General features: G+C 65.2%; 1 protein-coding gene across 2 annotated transcripts; it reads right to left on the bottom strand.

Annotated features, from left to right (window-relative positions):
* Positions 1-106: 106 nt before the first annotated feature.
* MEGF8 (multiple EGF like domains 8) lies at positions 107-22,545 on the bottom strand. Of its 2 annotated transcripts, XM_059718671.1 has the most exons (43): positions 22,053-22,545; positions 21,070-21,298; positions 20,390-20,553; positions 19,923-20,129; positions 19,665-19,845; positions 19,502-19,590; positions 19,207-19,420; positions 18,735-18,915; positions 18,513-18,658; positions 18,310-18,429; positions 18,043-18,203; positions 17,310-17,417; positions 16,841-16,994; positions 16,602-16,765; positions 15,933-16,133; positions 15,650-15,850; positions 15,174-15,419; positions 14,803-14,921; positions 14,585-14,716; positions 13,542-13,655; positions 13,223-13,465; positions 12,671-12,864; positions 12,387-12,597; positions 11,903-12,146; positions 11,370-11,502; positions 11,059-11,300; positions 10,638-10,748; positions 10,445-10,563; positions 9,986-10,190; positions 9,628-9,799; positions 8,743-8,906; positions 8,496-8,640; positions 6,935-7,169; positions 6,450-6,600; positions 6,155-6,365; positions 4,937-5,151; positions 4,303-4,510; positions 3,661-3,823; positions 3,117-3,309; positions 2,655-2,825; positions 2,432-2,562; positions 1,887-2,028; positions 107-1,434 (listed from the first exon to the last, which is right to left on the bottom strand). In XM_059718671.1, the coding sequence occupies exons 2-43, from the start codon at positions 21,242-21,244 to the stop codon at positions 247-249; spliced, it is 8,268 nt and encodes a 2,755-aa protein (XP_059574654.1). In that variant the 5' UTR covers positions 21,245-21,298; positions 22,053-22,545; the 3' UTR covers positions 107-246. The 2 variants fall into 2 exon arrangements, with proteins under 2 accessions (XP_059574654.1, XP_059574653.1); XM_059718670.1 differs by having other exon boundaries at positions 8,496-8,906.
* Positions 22,546-22,752: the final 207 nt, after the last annotated feature.

Genomic DNA, 22,752 nt, shown 5'->3' with positions numbered 1-22,752 from the left:
ATCACAGGCCTGGGAGACAGCTGGCTGTGGGGTGGGCGGTGCATCAGGGAAGCAGCTGGCTTGGATGGGGCAGGGGGCAGTCCATCAGGGCCACTTACACAGGGCACCGCGTCCAGACGCTCCTTTATTACCCCAGGGCAGGGTGCCACTACCCTGCCCAGCTGATGCAGCGTGAGCAGGCAGGAGGGCGTGGGCCCCTAGGTGAGTCCCGGCACCAGGCATCCTGCGTGCGGCATGGACGGACACTCAGAGTGACATGCTGGTGAGGTGGTCGTGGCCAAGGCGGCCCTTGCGGGCGTGGGCACCAGGGGCCCCATGGGAGCCAGCCGCACCATAGTCCTGCAGGTGGTGGCGCAGGGTGACGAGGGCCGACCCCAGACAGGCACGGTTGGGGGCCTGGGCGCCGCCAGGCAGCTGTAGCAGCAGGGTGGCCACACCAGCCACTCCGTCCTCGGTGGGCTCCAGTGCCACAGGTCCCACACGGAAGGGGGCACACGGGAAGCCCAGCAAGTGCGAGAGGAAGGGTTCGGAGCGACGCACACGGGCTGAGGCGTAGGGGAGCTCAGGGAAAGGGCGCAGGCGTGGCGCAGCGCCCAACGCTGGGTGCTTGGGCGGCCGGGTCGGCAAAAAGACCAGCTCGGCTGCCCGTGGGGCACCAGCTCCGCCCGGCTCGGGCTCAAAGAGCACGGTGAGGCGAGCAAAGGGGCGGCTTGCCATCTTGGTCATCTCCTGCAGGTGCCGGCGTTGCTCATGCCGCACATCCACAAACTGCTTGGCCTTCCACAGCAGCACGCAGAGCGAGAGGAAGAGGAAGAAGCAGGAGAAGAAGACGGAGAAGAAGACGAAGAGGTCGATGTGCGCCTGGTCCTGGCGGAAGAAGAGCAACCCCTGCGTGGCAGGCATGGCGGCACCAGCGCCCACGCCGAGCAGCAACACGTAAAAGCGGCTGGACTTGAGTGCGTGCGCATCGTGTGGGTACGTCACCACCAGCCGATCACGCACACCGCGCACCACCAACACAGCTTGTGGCGGCCGCACAGTCACGTAGGTCACCAACCCATGTGCCCGCTCCTCACGCACCCGCAGGCCTGGCCCCGAGCCATTACGCCCATCAGCGGGCGGTAGCACCCGCACGCGGTGCACGCCGGTGCCCGGCTCTACATCCACAGCAAAGGTGTCATAGGCGGTAGAGACAAAGAGGTCGAGGCCGCCGGCCGTGACATCCACGGTGAGCCGGATGTCCACATTGGTAAACTTGGGTTGCACAGCGAAGAGCACGGTGCGGCCGCGCGGCAGGTCACGGCGCTGCGGCGCGTGGAAGCAGTTGCTCTGCGAGGCGGGGTCGAAGCAGTACTCCTGCTCCACTGCGATGAGCCGGTAGCACTGCAGCCCCCCCACTGGCTGCCCGTGGAACGTGTCACGGCACTTGGCACACTGCACGGGAATGGGCGGGGTCAGGGGCAGCACCTGGCCCCGCCCCTCCCCCTGGCAGATGGTTGGCTCCACCCCCCAGAGGCTGGCCATGCCTCCCACCCCAGCTATGCCCTGCATAGCCACACCCCTCCCCTGTCACACAAACCCCCCACCCCTTCCTCTCAGGTCCCCCCACTAGTCAGTCCAATGCTGCTGGTGCTCGCTTGGCTCCACCCCTAGTCTGGCCACGCCCCTGTTCTCTCAGCCTCACTCCTCCTCTCACTCATACTCCCCTCCCCTCCCTCTCAGCCCCCTCCAGCTGCTACTGGCACCTACTTGGTTTCGCCTCCATATGCAGGCCATGCCCCCCTGCCTGTCACTCTCAGCCAGGTCATGCCCCTCACCACAGGCCTGCTTGTCCCAGCAGATGGCAGGCCCTGCCCTGCCCCTGCCCTAGGACCTGCCCCGGGCACCTGGGATTTGTAGCAGTCACGGCGCTCGCCCGGGCCTGCGCCACCCACGCCCTGGCATGGCGCCGTCTCCGTGTTGTTCTGGCAGGGGCAGCCCGTGCCATCCAACTCGTTGCACGTGTCCGCATGGCCGTTGCACTGGCACCTGCCGGGCGGGGGGTCCGAGTCAGGGGCAGGGCCAGGCCAAAGCTCCCCCCACCATGGAGAAGGGCCCCAGGGCACAGCCCAGCAGGTGACCCTTGTACAAGGGTGGGAGGCTGTTGCACCAGGAGGTGATGTCATGGGGATGAACTCTCGCATAAGGGCAGGTGGCTTTCACACGGGGATTGGCTGTTACACAAGGGGAAGCAGCTCTCACAGGGATGGGCTCTTGCACAAGGGGATTTGGCTCTCACATGGGGATGAGCTCTCACACAAGGGGGGAGGGAGCTCTTGCACAGGGATGAGCTTGCACAAGTGGAGGTGGCTCTTGCAAGGGGGCGACCTGGCACAAGGAGACGCGCCTTTCACATGACGGGGCCCGGGGGCTCCCTCCCTCGCACACTCACTTGGTGCACTTCCCATCCAGCAGGAAGTAGCCGTGCAAGCAGCTCTCGCACTTCTCACCAAAGCTGTTGTTCTGGCAGTTCACACACACGGCTGTGTCCTCTGACGGCCCCTCGGGCACCCATGTTGGGACCTGGGAGGCACAGGGGATGGGGGGGGAGTCACGGGAGTCAGGAGCTGCACCAGCCCTGGGGCCCCAGCCTCTACCCCGCGCGCAGCACTCACTAGGGCAGGATCCAGCGGGAAGTGCGCAGGGTCACGCCGGGCACGCTCGTACTGCTCGCGAGTCACGCACACGGGGCTGTTCCCGCGGCAGAAGCTGCGGCAGGGCCGGCACAAGCCCCCATTCAGTGCCGAGCCCACAAAAAGTGGGCGGCAGCGCTCACAGTGCGGCCCCTGTGGGGAGGGACATGGGTCAGAGCCTGCGGGCCCCTGAGCCCGGACCCCACCCTCGTCAACCAGCCCTGACCCGCCCCTAACCCAGGATCAAGTCATGACCCCCAGGCTCCCCACTGCCCCACCCCAGCCCGAGCTGTGACCCCTGACCCCATCCTGCCCCAAGCTTGAGCCACGACCCCCTCAGCCCCCAATCACCCCAACCCTACCCTCCCAGCCTGATGTGACCCAGGCCCATGCCACCCCGCCGTGACCCCTGACCCCGTGCAACCCGCAGTGCGGTGTGGGCACCATGGTGTTGTTGTGGCACTGCAAGCAGTGGTCGGGCCGGCCCTCGCCCAGGCAGTCGCTGTGGCGGTTGCAGCGGCACTCAGCCGAGCAGTTGCGGCCCACATGACCGAAGTGGCAGCGGCAGCGGTTGGGCTCCACACACGTCCCGTTCACACAGCCCTGCTCGCACACCGGACGGCACAGCCCCGTGGCCCTGTGGTGGGGAGGGTATGGGGGTTGGCGCCCGCAGGGCAGAAGGGAGGGGTGCATGCGAGGCACTCATGGGTGCAGCATGTAGTACAGCCCCGGGGGTCAACGCCTGTGGGGCACAAGGGAGGGGCGTGAGGGGAGTGTGCAAGGCGTTCACAGGTGCTGCGTATAGCACAGCCCCATGGCCCTGTAGGGTGGGGGGCACAGGGGTCAGTGGTGTGTGAGGAAGGGGCGTGCGAGGGGCATGCGAGTCACTCACACGTGCAGTGCATAGCACAACCCCATGGCCCTGAAGGGCAGGGCACGAGGGGTCAGTGCCCATAGGGCATGAGGGAGGGGTGTGCGAGGCACTCACATGTGCAGCGTATAGCCACTCTTGCAGGCACAGGCATATCCGCGTGCCAGGTCACGGCAGTCCTGAGTCTCGTTGCAGTCGTGGTGACCATTGGCACACTCGTCCTCGGGGGGGCATGACAGGAAGGCCCAGTCCGCGTCACCCCCGCATGCCTGCGCCAGCCCTGGGGGGGGAGCCTGGGGCATTATGGGTAGCCCTCCCAGGGCACTGTAGGAATTTCCCGGTTGGCTGTGGGTAAAAGGGACCCCCACCACCACCTCCCACCGGGCATGGTGGGCAGCACCCTTGTGCCTCCTAGGGCACTGTGGGTAAGCCCTTTGCCCTGCCCCCCCCCATGCCCTCTGGATAATCATGCCCAACTCATTACCCACCCCAGTACACTGGAGGTAACCTACCTCCCATTACCCAAGCCCAGTCCACTGTGGGTACCCCACCATTACTCAACCCAGTGCATTGTGGGCAAGCTACCCCATTACACAAACCCAAAACATGGAAAATCCCCCATGACTCAACCTAGTGCACTGTGGGGGACCCCTCATGCCCAGCCAAGTGCATTGTGGGTAACACCCACATGCTGTGGGTCACCTCCACATTCATCAAACCCAGTGCATTGTGAGTGACGCCCACAACCCCCAGGCGTACCATGGCGGGGCCCGTGGAGGCCACCCTCGAGGCAGCGGCCGCCCCCGTTGTGCCCACGTCGGGCGCACCAGCCACAGCGGGGCTGCCGCACGCACAGTGCGCACTGGCGCAAGCCGGCGCAGGGTGGGGCACAGCTCTCAGACCCCCGCAGCACTCGCCCACACAGCCCAGCCGCGCAGCGCATCGGCACGTAGCTGGGGCTCATGCACTGTGGGGAGGAAGGGGGGGTTTAGCCTGGCACTGAGCCCTCCCCCCAGCTCTCCTGGTGCCTCCCACTCCCAACCTGTAGCCCAAAGCCTCAGATGCCCCTCACTCCCAACCAGCAACCCCCTCCCCTCCCCTCCCCCCAGTGCCCCTCACTCCTAACCTGCAGCTTCCACCCTACCAATGCCCCTCATTCCTGACCCGCAGCTCTCCTGGTGCCCCTCGTTCCCAACCTGCAGCTCCCACACCCCCAGTGCCCTTCACTCTTGGCCTGCAGCTCTACAGCAGCCCCTCACCCCTGGCATGCAGCCCCCCAGTGCCCCTCACTCCCTACCCACAGCCCCCTGCCCAGCTGATGCCCCCCCATTCCTGACCCGCAGCCCCTATGTCCTCAGTGCCCTCACTCCCAACCCCCAGCCCCCCAGCCCACCTGCTGCAGGCTGGTGCTCCAGACACAGTGCTGCCAGCCACCATCGGCGCCCTTGGAGCGCAGGCAGTCTGCGCAGGCGCTGTGGCTGTGGCAGGGTGTGGGGCAGGGCAATGGTGGCGACGACTCCACCGGCATTGGTGACACGTTGAGCAGTGAGTGGCTGAAGCATGTCCAGTCGTAGGTGGGCTGCACGCTCAGGATTCGCCGCGTCTCTCCTGCCAAGGAGGCATGAACATTCGTGTGTGTGCACATGCGTATGCCTCTGTGTGTTCCAGTGCACTGGAGCTGCCATGTCCCCGTGCATGTACCCAAAACCTTGTATGCATGTGTGCTCATGTATGCACAACCTTCTCCTTGAGTGTGCTAATGAGCAAGGTGCACATACATGTTGAATGCATGTGCTAATACATGCACCTCCTTTGTGTGTGCACACTATTATGACTGCCCCACCTCCATGCATGTGCAAACCCATGTGCTGTCTCCCCAGGGTACTGGTGCACACACCCATAAGCACACACAAGATTCTCTCCCCTCATATACACTAGTGTGTTGCACATGCATCCCCCTTCATCCCGGTGATTTGTTTGGGTTTTTTTAATTAAATTTTCCACATTCCAAGCCAAATTAGCCAAAACAAATTCCTACTCTGAGAGTCAGTGTACAACCATAAGTGGCCCTCCTACTGGCAAACGTCCTCCATGTGCACCTGGGGCTTCAAATGTTTCCACAATTGTTGGTGGGCATCCTACTTGCAGGCCCAAGCTTGGAGGCTTGGGGTTCAGATGCCCCCGAGCTTTGCTTGCCCTCAGCCATAAGGCCCCAGGGGCAAGTCAAGGAGGAGTCACTCATTTCCATAAAATGGGCATAAAGCCAAGACCTTCCCACTCCAGCAGTTAAGTAGGAGGTTTACTATGCATTACCTTGGCAGGTACTATCCCCGTGCCTAGAGAGCAGTCTTCCCTGGTATGGCCAGGAAGACCGCCTCCGTGGTCACAGTGTTTCCTTTGCCAAGTAAGCATAGACTACACTTGATCTTAGCCATCAAGAAGCCTTCATGATTATCCCGGTACGTGTTACATGTGGGCACCCTCCATGTCTTGCCACACACATAGCAAGTGTGCAAGATCCGCACCCCCCCAGGGCAGACCGTTGAAGCATGGTACATGAGTCCCGTCCCCCCCCGGTGAGCACACTGCACACGCCGTGGTGCCCACCTACCTGTGCGCTTGAATTGGCGCGTCCACATGCACTTGCCAGCAGCCGTGCACTTGGGGCAGTCAGAGGCCTCACAGGAGACCTCGGAGCAGTTGCCAGCCGCGAAGATCTCGCGCTGGTTGATACGACAGTCGTTCTCCGACGTGCAGCTCCCAGCGCTGCCGATGCAGGCACCCTCAGGGCAGTTTGTGCACCACTTGCACTGCGGCAGCCCCTGCGCCAGGGGCAAAAGAAGGACAGGGTGAGCTCAGCCCCTAGGCTCCACCCCCCCAGCCAAGCCCTGCCCCCCCAGACTCACATGGGCAGGGCCGGGCGTGGGGGCAGGGCCCGGCCGAGCAGCAGCACGGGGGTGCAGCGCCAGGCACTCACTGCAGGTCCGGAGGCGCCGGCACTCGTCGGGCGATCGTGGCGCCGGGAAGCAGGGGGCAGCGCCGGGAAGGCAGCCCAACCTGGGGGAAAGGGGGCAGAGACTCAGCAAGGCCACGCCCATAATGCCATTGACCCCCCACCTGCCCCATGCATGACATTCGCACAGCCACCCTCCATGCAGACCCCACCTGTTCCCTGTAGCCCTGCCCCTGCAGCCTGACCACGCCCCCAACAGCCCCACCTCTGCTCAACAGCCCTGCCTTCTCATCAGCATAGCCGCTCCCCCTTTGTAGCTCCACCCCCACACCCCTATTGATTGTCCCTCCCTCTGCTACCTGTTAGAAGGGGCACAGGGGCACCCCTTATAGCCCTGCCCATTAGCCCCACCCCCACCCGCTTAGCCGTGCCCCTCACCTCTCGGCGGCGTCGGCGGAGACGCAGGCCCCGCGGCACCAGGCGCAGCTGGCGCCCGAGCGGTTGCAGGCGTCGGGCTCGGGTAGCACGCGGCAGGGGTCAGGGGGCAGTGCCAGCGCCGCCAAGCGCCCCAGCCCCACGCCCGCGAAGCCCCCGGACACGTAGAGCCGGCCCCCCACCACCGCTGCTGCGTGCGCTATGGCCGGCGCCATCGGCTCCCCCACCACTGCTGGGCCTGGGGGTGCAGGGGGCCATCAGCGGGGCCCAGACCCTCATAGCCCCCCAGAGAGCCCAGGAGCAGAATCAAGGGCACCCTCAGACCCCCAGGACCCCCCCCAGACCTATGGCACAGGGAGCAAAGGGTCTCTTCCCTGGCCCCATAGCATGCACTGCAGACCCCAGGGAGGGTCAGGGGAGGGGAACAGGGGACTCCCAGACCCCCGTAGAGGGAAGAAGAGACCGCTCCAGACCCCCAACACAACACCCCCACACACCCACGGCACAGAGGGAAGAGAGTCCCCCAGGGACCCCCCCCCCCAGCCCACAGCACGAGGGCAAGGGACCCCAGACCCCAAGGGGGACCAATGGATGGGACTGGAAGCGTCCTGAGGCCCTCATAGAGGAGAGCAGGGACCCCCCCGGGACCCCCAAGACCCCCCACAAATTCATGTACGGGGCAGAGTCCCCCAGGGATCCCCCAAATCCCCCCAGACAGGGGCCAGGGAAGGGAAGGGGAGAGGCCCCAGACCTCATAAAGGAGAACAGGGACACCCCCCCCACCCCCGACCCCAACATCCCACACAAACCCCTGGTGCAGGGGACTGAGAGTCATCCCAGGGACCCCCCTCAACTCTCCTGGACCGACGGCACGAGGGCAGGGACCCCAGACCCAGAGGGAGGCCAGGAGAGGGGAAGGGGGGAGCCCCCAGGCCCCCATAAAGGAGGGCAGGGACCCTCCCGTCCCCTACCACCGCCTCTCAAACCCATGTACAGGGGCAGAGAATCCCCCAGGAGCCCCACCAAACCCCTCTGGACCCACAGCACAGGAGCAGGGACCCCAGACCCCGAGGGGGGCCATGGGAAGGGAGCCCCCAAACCCCCATAAAGGAGGGCACAGACCCCCCCCCCAGACCCATGGCGCATAGGGCAGAGTCCCCCACAGGGACTCCCTCAACCGACAGCACTGAGGCAGGGACCCCAGACCCCAAGGGGGACCAATGAATGAGACTGGGGGACCCGCAGACCTCCATAAAGAAGGGCAGGGACCCCCCCCCCCCCCAGACCCCAACACCCCCCACACACCCATGGCGCAGAGGGCAGAGTTCCCCAGAGACCCCTCCAACCCACAGCACAAGGGCAAGGATCCCAGACCCCAAGGGGGACCAATGAATGGAACTGGAAGCACCCCCAGACCTCTACAGAGGAGAACAGAGACCCCCCTAGACCCCAACAACCCCCCAGACCTATGAGGCAGAGGACAGACACCCCCCGACCCTGAAGGGGGCCAGGGCAGGGGAGTGGGGGACACCAGTTTCTGAGGGCCGGGCAGTGCAGGCAGTACCAGTGCGGTCCGGCAGGATCCAGGCATTGCAGAGGACCTGGTAGAGCAGGACATGGTTGGAGAAGTCGCGGGTGCCGGCACGGCCGCCCACTACCACCATGGTGTCGCCCAGCACGGCCGCCACATGGAACACGTGAGGCACCGGCTGCACACAGTGTTGGGGGGAAGAGGGGAGACGACAGAGCATCAGGTCGTGGAGTCCATCCTGGATGCCCGCGACCCCTGACCCCCAACCCCAAGCCCTGACCTTGTGACCATGTGAGGGCGCAAGCAGACTCCAGGTGAGGTTGGGGTAGTGCAGGCTGTACAGCTCAGGTGATGCCGACACCGTCTCCACGTGGAAGCGCTGCCCCCCAAACACGTACACAGCGTCTGTGGCCTCGTGGTACACAGCAGTGTGTCCGTACAGACCTGGGGGGGCAGGGACAGCTCAGCCAAGGGGGGACCTGGGGGGCGGGCTGGTACACAGCTGCATGCCCATACAAACCTGGGGGAGGACCCCAGGGGCACTTCCCAGGCATAGGGGGATTCCTGGGGGAAGGGGTCAGAGGTCCCGAGAGTATGGGGGTCAGAGATCATGGAGATGGGGGTAGTACCCGGGGGTACTGCACGCAGCTGCACACAGAGGTCACGGAGGTGAGGGGTTCCCAGGAGTAGGGCGATTCCTGGGGCAGAGGTCCCAGGCTATGGGGGTGGTTCCCAGAGATGGGGGTCAGAAGTCACAGGCATACACGTTCCAAGGGATAGGGAGATTTCTGTGGGAAAGGGATCCGAGGTGCCGGGGGTATAGGGATCTGAGGTCACAGAGGTGGACTGGGGTGGTTCCAAAGGGTGGTAATCAGAGATCAGACGCATAGGAGTTCCCAGGAATAGGGGGATTCCTGGGGGAAGAGGTCAGAGACCATGGATGTGGGTGGGTTCCCAGGGGTGAGAATCAGTCACAGGCATGGGGGGATCTCAAGACCTGGGAGAAGGGGTCAGAGGTCAAAGGTCCCTGAGTTGGGAGGGTCCAAGGTCCCAATAATAGGCAATCAGGGCAGTCCTTACGGATAGGGGCAGGCAGCAGAGGTCTCAGGAGTCCTTAAGGTGTGACAAGTCAGAGGTCTGGGGTTGGAGAACAGGGGCTCCTTACCGGTGGGGGGGGTGCCCGCCTGGGCCCCCACGCGCCAGGTGCCGGCTGCCAGGTCAAACTCCAGCAGCTGCGTGTTGAAGCCGTTCTCAGGTGAGTAGCCACCAATGAGCAGCAGGGACGAGCCGCGGCGTGGGGTCAGCGTGTGCCCAGCCACTGCTGGTACTGCTGTCGCCTAGGGTCAGGGGTCAAGGGTCACTGCCCAGAAAACAGACCGCGGGGGGGTTGCAGGGGTGAGAAAACCCAGGATCACAGGAGTCAGCAATCAGGGAAACAGCCATGCAAGACCCCCGCAAGGTCAGAGATCACGAGAGTTAGAGGTTGCGGGACGGGATTAAAGTGGGGGACAGCCAGCACCCACCTGCTCCTGGCGCCACTGCAGGGTGCTGAGGTCAAGGGCCCAGAAGTCGCGGCGGGCACCGCTTGCCGCCAGCCCCCCCAGCACGTACATGGCACGGCGCGCAGGCGCGTAGGCAGCCGCGTGGAAGTAGCGTGGCACCGGCCCAGGGCCCCCATCCGCTGTCCCAACCAGCATCTGTGTCCAGCGCCGCTCCGGGAGTGAGTACCTGCGCAGGGGGCGGGGTCAGGGATGGGGAGCCCCGCCATACACATGCACACGGGACCCAAGCATCCGGGACGCGCACGCGCAGACAGTCCAACTACGATGAGGGGGAGAAGCCAAAGGGTAGGGGCAGTCAGAGGAGTGAAAGGGGGTGGCGTGGGGGAAGTCAAGGGGGGGGGGTCCCCAGAAGCAGGGGCAGGGCTTGGGACTTGGGGGCGGAGCCATGAACAGCCAAGCAGGGGGCAGGGCCCGGCTGACCTGTACACGCTGTCCAGCAGGCCATGGCTCAGCGAGAGGCCCCCGAACATCCAGAGTGTGTCCTCGGGGCCAGGCACCATGGTGTGTGCCAGGCGCTGCAGGAACCGGCTGGCCGTGTCCTGGGGGTACACATGCCATCAGCACCACACCCAGATGGGGGGGGGGGGGGGCGGGCAATGGGGGGGGCACTCACGGCTGTCAGCTCAGCGTCCACCAGTGTCTCCCAGACAATGTGGCCGGGGTCAAGGGTCACGGCGCAGTCGGGGCCTGCAAAGCCGTCACGGCACACACACAGGCCCAGGCTCTAGTGAGAGGTTGAGGTGGGGATGAGAGCTGGCAGGGACCACCCCACCCCAGGGCCTGTAGCCTCCAACTTACAGGCAACTGCCAGCCTCTGCACCCTCTGTATCCCATAATGCCCCACACCAGCCCCCAACAACTCAGACTTGCAGCCCCCACCCCCCCTGTATCCCACAATGTCCCATACCAGCCTCCCATGACTCAGCCTTGCAGGCCCCTAACTCCCCCTGCATCCCACAACACCCTGTGCCAGACCCCCCACAACTGAGCCCTGGTATTCCACAATGCCCTGTACCAGCCCTGCCAGGACTCACAGTGTTGCAGGCACCATGGCCGGCGGGGGCACCACAGTCCCCAGGGCAGACGAGGCGCTGGCAGTCAGGGCCGGCACGGCCCTCATGGCACATGCAGCGCCCAGCGCGGCAATCGCGGCCCGGCCCGCAGCCAGGGGGGGCGCAGTCCCGCACCCAGGCTGTGGCGTTAAACCCGGGCAGGGGCACAGGGGGGTCGCCCTCCTCCGCTGTCACATTGGCCTCATAGTACAGCACCAGCACACCTGGGGGAAGGCAGAGATTGTGGGGGTGGCTCCAAAATGGGAAGGGGGCTTGTGGGGGGAGGTACCCACCTGAATGGGCCTCCAGGACCAGGGGCTGGTCGCGGCCACGGCCGCAGAAGGCCCCAATGAGGGTGCGGTCAGCCTGGATGACCCCCGAGTCGAGGAAGGCTGGAACCCCATCAAAGGCATACACGTAGCTGCTCTGGAGGCCAGGACACGGGGGTCTTGGCAGGGGCTGCCCCTCTCCAGGACCCCCCAGCCGCCTGCCGTCCGCTGACCAGACTCCCCACCCCAGAGAAAGCAGCCAAAGGGGGAAGAGAACCCAGGTGTCCGGGACTCCAACCCCACACCCAGTCAGGCCATTTGCTCTCCCAAAGCTGCGGAGAACCCAGGCCTCCAGGCTCCCAAACCTCCTCCCCGCGTCCCTGCAGCAGTGAGGAGAGACCCCAGATGTCCGAGCCCACCAGCACCCCATCTCCCGCAGCCCCACTAGGAGGGCCATCGCTAATGAGGCCTCACTCGTTGCCCCACCCCCTGCCCCCAATCCCTGAACTCACAGAGCAGGGTCTCCATCCCTCCATGACCCCCGACCCCACACTCACAGAGCAGGGTCCCTGCAGGTCAGGCTGGATGTGGAGACTGATGGCGGGGCAGGGCCGAGGTGGGGCGGGCTCAGGCGCAGGGGCACAGGGCTGGGGGCCTGGGGTGGCCGCCAGCACCCAGACACAGTAGGCCAGGCCCCCCTCCGGTGCTCCCCCTGCGCGCCACGACCCCAGCGCTGCCGCCCCCGACAGGTTTCCCAGCAGCTCACGCCCCGCACACTCCCGGTAGCACATGCCCCCGTCCCTGCAACACATGGAGAGGGGGTGACAGTAGGGGGAAGGGAAGACCCCCCCCAACCCATGACTCCCAGGGTGGGGCTGTCTGTCCAGTTGTTTTTTTTTTTTTGGGGGGGGGGGGGGGGGGGGGGGGGGTCTGTCTGCCTGCCCATCTGTCTGCAGGGAGATCAGTCCCCCTGCCGGAAGGAGGGTCTCAGGCCCGGGCAGGGGGGTGCCTGGTGGCCCATGGTGGTGGAGGGTCTCTCACCTAGGGTCCCCGTAGAAACCAGGGGCGCAGCGTTCGCAGTGGGGGCCCTCGGTGGGGGGGGCACAGAAGCAGGCACCAGTGGTTGCATGGCAGTGGCCCAGCTCCGGGCGCCCATGGCCGTGGCACCGGCACTCGCGGCAGCCGCCTGCACCCATTGCGTCCCCGAAGCTGCCAGGGCGGCACCGCTCGCAGCGTGGCCCCTGCGTCCAGTCTGTGGGCGGGTAGGGGGTCAGCGCTGGGCGGGAGGGCAGGGCCGCGGCCACGGGGGTTAGGTGGGGGCTCACTCTGGCACTGGTCGCAGACACCAGGACCGGCAGCCTCGCAGGAGCTGTGGAAGTGACAGCCGCAGTCCACGGTGCAGCGTGCGCTCCCTCCCTCGGCCCCCCCTGCACCTGGCGTCGATGTCCAGCCCAGGTCGCACACGCACGTGAAGTTGGGGGACCCGCTGCAGCGCCCATGCCCACAGTCATCATAGCACCTGGGGGGAGGGGGGGGTGAGAAAACCCAGGCATCCGCGCCCCAGGCCCTGCTCTAACCCCCAGCCTCTCTCCCTCCCCAGAGATCCCAGATGTCTGGGCTCCCGATCCCCCACCACTCACCCCCTAAACCCTCAGTGCCCAGAGAACCCAGGTGTGCAGGCTCCCAGCTCTCCCCACTCTCACCCCCAAGACTCGCAATGCCCAGAAAACCCAGGCGTCTCGGCTCCCAACCCCTCTACTCTGACCTCCTACATCCCCAGTGTCCCATGAACCCAGGTATCTGGGCTCCCAACTCCCTCCGCTCTCACCCTGAGACCCCTAGCGCCCTGTGAACCCAGGGGTCCAGGCCCTGCTCACGTGCGGTTGCAGTGGGTGAGGCCATCCCCGGCATAGCCACGTCGGCAGCGGCACTCAAAGGCGTCAGGAGTGTTGCGGCAGGCGGCAGCTGGATGGCACCGTGCCAGGCCCAGGCGGCACTCGTCCACGTCGGGGCAGCGTCCATAGGCCCAGCGAGGGGGGGGCCCCGGCCCGGGGGGAGTCCCCAGTGCATCCGAGCAGTTGGCGAAGCCGCGCAGCCCCGAGAAGTCCCCGGGCAGGCACCTGTGGTAAGGTGGAGGGCACAGGGTCACAGCTCGGGCCCTGCCCCATCCTGTCCCCCCAGAATCGGGGCCCCTACCTGCCCAGCGTGGGGTTGTCGGCGTCGCCACACCAGCCACACTCCAGGTGTTGCAGGCACTCACGGCAGGTGTTGAAGCGCCCGCAGTCCAGACACTGCGGCACCGAGTGCACGCTGCGGGAGACAAGGGTCAGGGAACCCAGACATCCAGAAGAACCCAGCCCCCCAGTGCCATATGTGCTCCTCCAGCCCTGAACCTGCCCCCCCCACACGTTGCATCAGCCCCCCTGTCCTACACTGGGCCCCCCAGTCCCATACCTGCTGGATCAGCCCCCCTAACCCTCGTCCCACTCACACCCCTCATCTGCACCTGATGCCCCGTCTCACACATGATGCATTAGCCCCCCTGGTCCTACTTACCCCACCATCTATACCTGGTAGCCCTAGTGCCCTACCAGCCATATGGGCTCCCCAATCCCACACCTGCTGTATCAGTCCCCCTGATCATACACTACCCCACACTCTATGCCCAATGCCCCCAGTCCTGTACCAGCCATACCAGCCCCCTTGATCATAAACTAACCCCCACAGTGTGTACCTGGTGCCCCCCAGTTGCACACCTGCTCTATCAGCCCCTCCTATCCTACACTGCCCCCCGCATCTGCACCCAGTGCCCCCAGTCCCATACCAGCCCCCCATGTCCTATGATTCCCCAACCACCTGTAACTAGCGCCCCCAGTTTCCTACCGGTGCCCTCAGTCCCATACCTGCTGCATCAACCCACGTAACCATAAACCTGGTCCTACTTGGCCCCACAGTCTGACCCCCCAACTATACCCGGTGCACCCCAGGTCACCTACCACTCCCCCTAACCCCATTCCTACTGTATCAGCCCTCCTGGTCCTACGCCACCCCAACCCCCCCATCTGTACCCAGTGCCCCTAGCCCTGTACCAGCCCCCCCAGTCCCACACCTGCTGTATCAACCCCCCTGGTCATAAACTGCTCCCCCCCATACCCAGCACCCCAGTCCTGTACCAGCCATACTGCACCCCCCCCAGTCCCCAAGCTGACGAGACAAGGCCCACCCCCCCAGGGCCGTACCTGTCGTACCAGCCACGGCAGCCACCGTACGGGTACTTGGCCAGGTAGGCAGCAAAAAAGAAGCAGCTGCGGGTGGACTGGCACCAGGCGCACTGGCTCGAGTTGGACAGGCAGTCCGCGCATGTGCGGCGCCTGGGGGAGGCGCAGAGGTCAGAGGGTCTGGGGGAGGTCAGAGGGCCTGGTGGGGGGTCAGAGGGCACCCCCCTGGGGTTACTCACTGGCTGCAGAGGCTGGGGCAGCCCTGGGGGTCCCGCACAGCCCCCTCCTGCCGGCCACGGCGGCTGCAGAGGAAGTCACCCTTCTTGCTGCTGCTGACCTGCCACTCGCAGAATGGGTCCTGGGGGGGTTAGGGAGGTGAGCAACAGGGGGCAGAGACACACCCCAATACCTTCAGGGGCCCCCCAATACCTGCCCCCACCCCTGCTGCCCCCAAGGTACCCCCTAACCTGCCCCCACCCTTGCAGCCCCCCCAAGACTCCCATGCTCCCCGACGTGTCCCCATCCCTGCAGCCCCCCAAAAGCCTCACAGCCCCCCACAACCCCCAAAGCCCTCCAAGGCCCCCCTGAGATGCCCCAGTCCCCTGCTCACAGCGGCACAGGCATGGCAGTCACGGTGGTCCTCACAGTGGGGGCAGTGGGCTGGGGCCAGGACGAGGCGCACAGAGCCCCCACCGCAGGGCCCAGTGCCCGGGGGGCCAGTGCGTGGGTGGCAGGTGGCGGCAGGGGGGCACCAGCCGCAGCCCTGGTCAGCCAGGCAGGCCAGGCAGGAGGGGTACGAGGTACAGGCTGCTCCCCCGGCCGAGCGGAATGGCTCCAAGAAGAAGAACGAGATCTCCTGGGAGGGAGACATGCGGGTTGCGGAGACATGAGGGTTGCAGGGGCACGGATGGCCCCCCCAGCCCTGCCTGGACCCCCCCGGCTCCCCCCAGGAACCCAGCTGTCCAGGCTCCCAGCCCCCAGCAAGAACCCAAGTGTTCAGGCTCCCAGCCCCCTGCCACCCCAGATAACCCAGGTGTCTGGGCTCCGAAAACCCCTGCAGGTAACCCAGACGTCTGGTACACTCACGCTGCCACCGGGCAGGCCGGTACGGTCCCAGAGCAGAGCGAGCTCGCTGGCCTGGCCATGGCCCGAGGCATTGAGGTGTCCCTCAACCTGCAGTGCGTACTTGTGCCCACGCCCAGGCACCGGGAACAAGCGCCCCCCACCTGGGCGCCGCAGTGGCCGCGTCTCACGCTCCTGCCCCGCTGCCCAGCGCCCCACCTCCTCCTGCAGGGGTACAGGGGGAGGGTCAGGGGGCGTGAGACCCCCAGAGACCAACCCCAGTCCTCCCGGCCCCGCGGGCACTCACCATGTCAGCAGCCCCAGGCTGGCGGGCAAGGCGTGCCACCACAAAGAGGCGCTGCATGCGGGCCCACACAGCCACATCGGGCTCAGCACCTCCGGCTGCACCAGCCCCTGCCAGCGGGTACAAGAAACCCTTGTAGACCAGCGAGACGTCCATCTCTGCACTGGGGCTCAACGTGATGGCCGTGCTGCGCACGATCGACACCTGCAGGGGTGTATGAGCATGCCTAAGACTCACATGAATCTATGCTAGAGTGCTTACAGTTCGCACACAGATGCCTAAGGCATGCATGAGGGTGTGTGAGGGTCCCTACAGGACGGTTTGCACCAGGGTGCTAAGCCTTGCACAAGGGAACCTAAGGCTCTCGTGAGAGTGCCTGAGGCTCACACAAGAGTGCCTACAGTTCACACGAGAGTGCCTGAGGTCCACTTGAGCTCAGCGTGTGGGGGCACGAAGCTTACACAAGGACTCACAAGTTTCATACAAGAATTCACCCAAGGGACAAAAGGTTCAGGGCCGGGGTTGCTAGGACCCCTTGCCCTGTCCCTGCCTCCCCCCAACACTGTGGGCTACCCCCCACAACGATGCCCCTCCACACTGTGAACTTGACCTCCATGATGGCCCTCCATGCTGTGAGCCCCCCCCGACAGCACCCCCCAGCCCCGCGCTCACCTTGTCGGGCTGGGAGTCGTTGCGCGGGTGCTGATACGTGACAAGGTGGAGGCCAGGCAAGAAGTTCTCAGCCTGGCAACGCTCCAGGGTCGTGACAAAGACGGGCCGTGGCCCCCACCAGCCATAGGTCCCTGAGATCTGCCCCACGCGACACCGGCTCTGCTCTGTGGGGGAAAAAGAGGAGAGGGTGAGCCCCAGAGGGTGCAGCAGCCCCCTCCCAACCACCCCCAGGAACTCACCAGCAATGGGCATGCAGGTCTCATTCTGGACGCACCAGCCGAAGGGCCCTGGGGCACGGGGCAAGGGAGCGCTACCGCCACCCCCCCCAAATGCCAGGCATGACTCGCAGTCACCCAGCAGCCGCGCCAGGCCCAGGCAGCCTGAGCTAGGGCACTGGGGGGAAGGGAGAGGGGAGGTCAGCCAGAACCCCTGGCTGGAAGGACCCAAGAGTCCAGGACCCCAGCTCTCCTCCAACTTCCAGCCCCCACGACCCCAGGAACCCAGGCATCTGGGCTGCTAACCCCTACCTCCCACTGAACCCAGGCATCCGAACTCCCAGCCCCCCAAGACCCCAGGCATCCGGGCTCCCAGCCCAGCACCCCCAGCGAAACCAGGTGTCCAGGCTCCCAGCCCCCTGCGCCCCACTGAACCCAGATGTCCAGGTGCTCCACCCCCCAATGAACCCCAACACCCCTCCCAGGGACGCACGCTGCTGCGGGGTGCGGGGCTCTGGCAACCGTCCAGGCACCAGGCGCAGGCCGGGTCCTTGGCACACGTGACCTCCTCGGCATACAGCGAGCAGTAATCCAGGTGGTACTGGGGGGAAACGGGGGAGGGCAGGGTCTGTCCTTGCCCCAGTGCCCCCCCCAGCCAGGACCCCCCCTGCCACCTCCCTGTGGACCAGGCTGGGGTCCAGGGGAGAGCCAGGGGTCTGGGGAACAGCAGGTCCTGTGGAGGAGCTAGGGGATACCCAGGCAACAGGTGGGGGGAAGGAATTGTGGGGGGTAGTAAGGGTTCCACAGAGGAGCTGGAGAGTATGGAGGGAGAGCTTAAGGAGGTACAAAGAAACCCATGGGGGGACTGGGGTGTACCAGGGTCCAGGCGGGGGGGGGAGTTACCATAGCTTCATTGAGAAGGTGGGGGGTACCAGGGAGTGTTAAGGGTCCTGTAGTGCGACTGTGGGATACTGGGCCCAGGTGAGGGGAGGGTATCAGGGAATATTAAGCATCCCATAGAGAAACTAGGGGGTACCAGGCCCTGGGGAAAGGGTATCAGGGGGTAGTTAAGGATCCTGTAGAGGGACTGGGAGTACTGTGCTCAGGAAGCGGAGGGGGACATTTCAGAGAGTATTATGGGTCCTGTAAAAGAACCAGGGGAATCAGGCCCTGGGGGGGACATTGGGGGCACTAAGGGCCCCATGGAGGGTACTGGGGTGACTCACATTCTGGGCGGGCACCTGGAAGACGAAAGCAGGCACCTTGTAGGCCAGCAGGTCACCGCGGGGGACCCCGCTGAATCCTCCAGCCACCAGCAGGACTCCCCCCTGCAGCACAGCTGCCACATGCGCATAGCGCCCCCCTGCCGGCCCCCGGCCCTCGCGCTCTGTGGGGGCATGGGCACAGGGTCAGGCTCTGCCACAGTCTCCCAGCACCACCCCCCCATACACAAGCAGGTCCCCATCATGCCACCCCCCAGCCCCAGACCTCACCATGGGGCAGGCCGTGGGCCAGTTCACGCCCGGGCACCCACTGATGGCAGCCAAGGTGGTAGAAAAAGATCTCATCCTCGTAGCATTTCTCTTCATGGTAGTGGATGTGCACATTGCCACCTGCACCAGGGGGCAAAAGGCAGAAGTCAGAGGGTGCCAGCTGATCCCTGCCCAGGCCTGGGGGGTGGGGAGGCGCCACTTACCATAAACCACCATGTAGTCGCCGATGACAGTGGCACTGTGGAAGGCGCGCTCGCGGGGGCCACGGGGGGTGTCACGGGGCCGCAGTGTGGTCCAGAGCCGCAGGTCCACGTGGAACAGGTCCGTGGTGTTAACGCGCATGCTAAAGCTGGCACGGGGGGGGGTCGTCGGTCAGGCACAGCTCCCAGCCTCCCAGGTTCCCCCCAGACAGGCATCATGCTCACCGGGCAGTGGAGGGCCGGTGCCCCCCATAAACCACAAGTGCACGAGACGGTGGATGGAAGACCATGGAGTGGCCAGCGGCTGCGGGTGCCTTCCCACCTGCCGGCACCACCCGCTCCCACAGCCACGACTCCAGGTGGAAGCGGAAGAGCTGCGCCGAGAAGAAATCCTCCTCTGTGCGGCCTGTGGGGGCAAGGGTCAGCTAGGGACCCAGGGATCTGGGACCCCAGATCCCCAGAGAACCCAAGTGTCTGGGCTTCTGGTCCCCTGCTCTCACCCCCAGACCCCCAATACCCAGAGAACTCAGGCATCTGGGCTCCCACCCCCCCCGCTCTCAACCCCATTCCCCTTGAAAACCCAGGAGTCCAGGCTCCCCCCCCCTTCTCTCAACCCCACACCCCAAAACTGAGAGAACCCAGGAGTCTGGGCTCCCATCCCCCTGCTCCCACCCCTGCCCTCTCCGGGCCCACTCACCTCCGAAGACATAGAGCCAGGGATCAACGAGAGCAACAGCATGGGCAGCCAGGCCAGGGGGCGCAGGGCCGTGGGCTGGGGCCAGCTCACGCCACCGCCCCTCAGCCGGCAGGAAGGTCCAAACGTCGTGGGCCAGGTGCCCGTCCGCCAGCTGCCCCCCGCACAGCACCAGCGCCCCCTGCCAGGCTGCTGCTGCTCCCGAGTGCCGCGCTGCCTGGGGGGGGGAAGCACAGTCACTCCAGGCCACTGGGACAGCCCTGGAGGGAATATGGGAGGGGGGTTCCAGGGGCCATACCGGGGAGGGGCTAAGCACCAGGCGGTGCCACACATTGGTGCTAAAGTTGTAGTAGATGAGGTCGCCCAGAGCTGTGTTCAAATCCAGACCTGGAGAGGAACAATAAAGGGGTTAAGGGGGGGACCCTGCCCCGCCCCCCAGCCTCCCACTGCCCCCCACTTACCGCCAAAGAGGTAGAGGGCACCGGCAGACGGCAGGAAGGCGCCGGCAGCAGCGGCACGGGGGTGGAAGGCAGAGTCCATGGCGCTGACATTGTACCAGCGCCCCCCGCCCTGGTTCTCACCCAGCGCCAGCTCGCAGCCCTGGCCCACGAAGCCCGACTCACACTCGCAGCGCCCACTGGCCTGCAAAGTCACACACCTGTCATGGGGGCGGTCCGGACCCCTGCACCCCCCCCCCCACCCCTGGCACCCTGACTCACCTGGCTGCAGGTGCCATGAGCCTGGCAGTAGGTGGGGCAGGCAGGGTCCTGGCAGGCCGGGCCCCCCCAGCCCGGGGGGCAGAGGCAGCGGCCGTCAGCCCCGCAGGCCCCGCGCCCGCTGCAGCCATGAGGACAGAGCGAGACTCGGTAGGTGGCATTGAAGCCCAGCAGGTTGTAATTGGCATCGCTGAACAGGTGCAGCAGCATCTTGGGGCGGGGGGGGGAGGCAGGTCAGACCATGCCCCTGGCCCCCCCAACCCCATAGCCATGAACCCTGCCAACCCCATACCCCGTGCCCCTGAGTTCACTGCCCCCCCAGCCCCATAGCCATGAACCCTGCACCCCCCAGACCCCCAACCCCTTCATTCACAGCCCCCCATACTCCCTCTGATATGATATGGTCCATGGTCACCCTAGAGCCCCCCAAACACCCCCCCATCTCCTGCACTGGGATGCAGGGCTGGTACCTTGCCGGACGTGGCTTCAATGGGGGGAGGCAGGGTGCTGCCACTGAGGCTGGCCAGCAGGGGGCTGCGCGGCGAGTCGCCGTCATAGACGAAGAGGTAGTCATAGGTGCACTCCGTGTCCATGAACGTGAACGTCAGCAGGATGCGGTGCTGCAGGCTGGGGGCTAGCGGTGGGGAGTGGGGTCAGGACCTGCTAGGGAACACCCCCAGCTCTCACCTGACACCCCCCCACCCCCATGGGGCAGCAGCTGAGCCCAGAACCAGCGCTGAAAGCAGCGTTGACACTGAAACCTAACGACGACAGCGGTGCTCCGCGCTGCCACTGGGATCTGAGGGCAATGGGGCTGCGAGGCCCCTGGACTCCAAATGCTAGTGGCGACAACAGCGCTTCCAGCCCAGGCTGATTCTGTAGACATCAGCCCCTGGTTGACCCTGGAGCCTAGTGATTACAGTGATTATCTGCTTTAGCTATGGGCACCAGCTTTAATTTCTCCTAGTGTTCACTCTGAACCCTAATGACAACCCAACCGCCAGTGCTGTGAAAGGAACCTGAGCACAAAGAATAAAGCCTTTGCTCCCGACCCCTGTTGACTCTGACACCTAATGATGACCAGCCCGCCGCCCAGCATTAACCCTGAATCCTAAGGACGGCGCGGCGCGGTGCGGCGCAGCGCCCCCACCTTCAATGAGCCACTCGCAGTTGCCGTTGACAGAGTAGTTGCCGGGGCCATCACTGACGTAGCCACTGCTGCCCCCCAGCACCTGCCGCTGCCCCTTGCAGTCGCCAGCCCGCGCCCCCCCTGCCCCGCTCAGCACCACCAGTGCCAGTGCCAGCAGCGCCCCCGCAGGGGCCATCGTCGTGGCAACAGGGGGGGGGTCAGCACCCAGTGGCAGGGGCCATGCCCCGGTCTGCAAGAGAGGAAGAGACGCGGGGGGGCGGGGGGCCGTGAGGGCCAACGAGCCCCGTGTGACCCCCCCGGCCCAGAGGTTACAGGACACGGGAAAACCTCTGCGAGCCCCCTTGCAGGGACGAGGCAGCGCCACAGCAAAACCTACAGCAGAAAGCAGCCCTAAGGGGCAACCTATAGAGGTGAGAAGGGATGGGGAACCCACAGAGGGCTATAGGTGCCAGGGGCGGGGCTATAGGGGGCAAGGGGGAGGGCCAAGGGGAATTCGTTCATTATAAGAGAGCCCTACATGCAACCTAGCCAGCGGAGTCCCCGTAGGAGACCCACAGTGCTCCCCAGAGCAGGCCCGAGGCGTTACAGGGAGCCACGGGGCCAAGAGGGGAACCCGACAGGAGACCCGGGGGGCTAAAGCCCTCTACAGGGGACCGGGGAGGGTCTTGGGGACCACAGGGGCGCTGTCAGCGCTACGAGACCTGCAGAGCCGGCAGACGCCGCGGGACCGACAGGAGCTCCATGGGTCTGAAGGGGCGACACAGAAGCGCTCTGGGACCCACGGGGCCGATACAGGGGAGCTACGGGGACACTCTGCGGCCTATTGGGGCGCTATGCAACCTACAGAAGTGCTGCCTGGCCTTATAGGGACTATGTAGGAGTGACATAAGGATCCATAGGGGCTACACACTATCGATATAAGACCTATGGGGTTGCTATACAGGCACCATGGGATCTATAGGGGCACCCCCCCCCCGCCTCACCCGCTCGCGGCTGCAGTAGCTCCTCGGGGAGGAGGCGGTCTCTGGGCCCGGAGCAGCGAGAGGACGGGCCAGAGCGGCCCCCCGGAGAACCGAGATGGGAGGCTAGAGTGGCATCCTGCAAGTCTAGGCCAACGAGGGGGCAGCTAGAGCGGCCCAGGGCAGCGAGAGGAGGAACCAGAATTACGTCATCGGTAGTCTTGGGCAGAGAAACGAGAGGTCAGAGCGACAAGGAGCAGCAAGAGGGAGAGCTAGAGCTAGAGTGGCAGGCTGGAGGCCCGGAGCAACGAGGTGAATGACCAGAGCGGATTCATGGAGGTCTAAGGAAGCGAGACGATGGGCCAGAGCAACCCGGAACAGCGAGAAGACATGCTAGAGTCGTGGAGGTCCGGAACAACGAGATAACGCGCTAGAGCAAGCCGGAAGATCGAGAAAACTTGCTAGAGCGGCACCGTGGAGGTCCGGAACAGCGAGACGCGTGGACAGAGCGGCCCGCAAGGCTATGCAGCACGGCATAAGGCGCTGCCACCCGCCCAGTTACCACGTGACCCCGCCGTGCAGTGACATGTGCAGCCTCCCCTCCACCCCAGCAGGGTGCTTCTGCTCGAGGACCCCGTCCCTCTGCAGCGCCACAAGGGTCATGCAGAGACCCCGGCATGCAGTGATCCAACCCCACTGCAGTGAGCCTGTTACTCTACTGCAG

The sequence above is a fragment of the Alligator mississippiensis genome, chromosome 15 (assembly GCF_030867095.1).
Source record: "Alligator mississippiensis isolate rAllMis1 chromosome 15, rAllMis1, whole genome shotgun sequence".
In the NCBI taxonomy this organism is placed as follows: domain Eukaryota; kingdom Metazoa; phylum Chordata; order Crocodylia; family Alligatoridae; genus Alligator; species Alligator mississippiensis.
This window is presented reverse-complemented; position numbering and strand designations above follow the sequence as displayed.

Bases quoted from the DNA above. Each gene is read 5' to 3' on its own strand.
- MEGF8 (XM_059718670.1), bottom strand. From the start codon at position 21,244: ATGGCCCCTGCGGGGGCGCTGCTGGCACTGGCACTGGTGGTGCTGAGC. The intron at 14,922-15,173 runs GTGAGCAGGGGA...TAACCCCCCCAG, and splicing joins ACTGCCATGCCTGTGCCGCT to GACCCATTCTGCGAGTGGCA. The intron at 12,147-12,386 runs GTGAGAGACCCT...CATGTGTTGCAG, and splicing joins GGTTTCTACGGGGACCCTAG to GGACGGGGGCATGTGCTACC.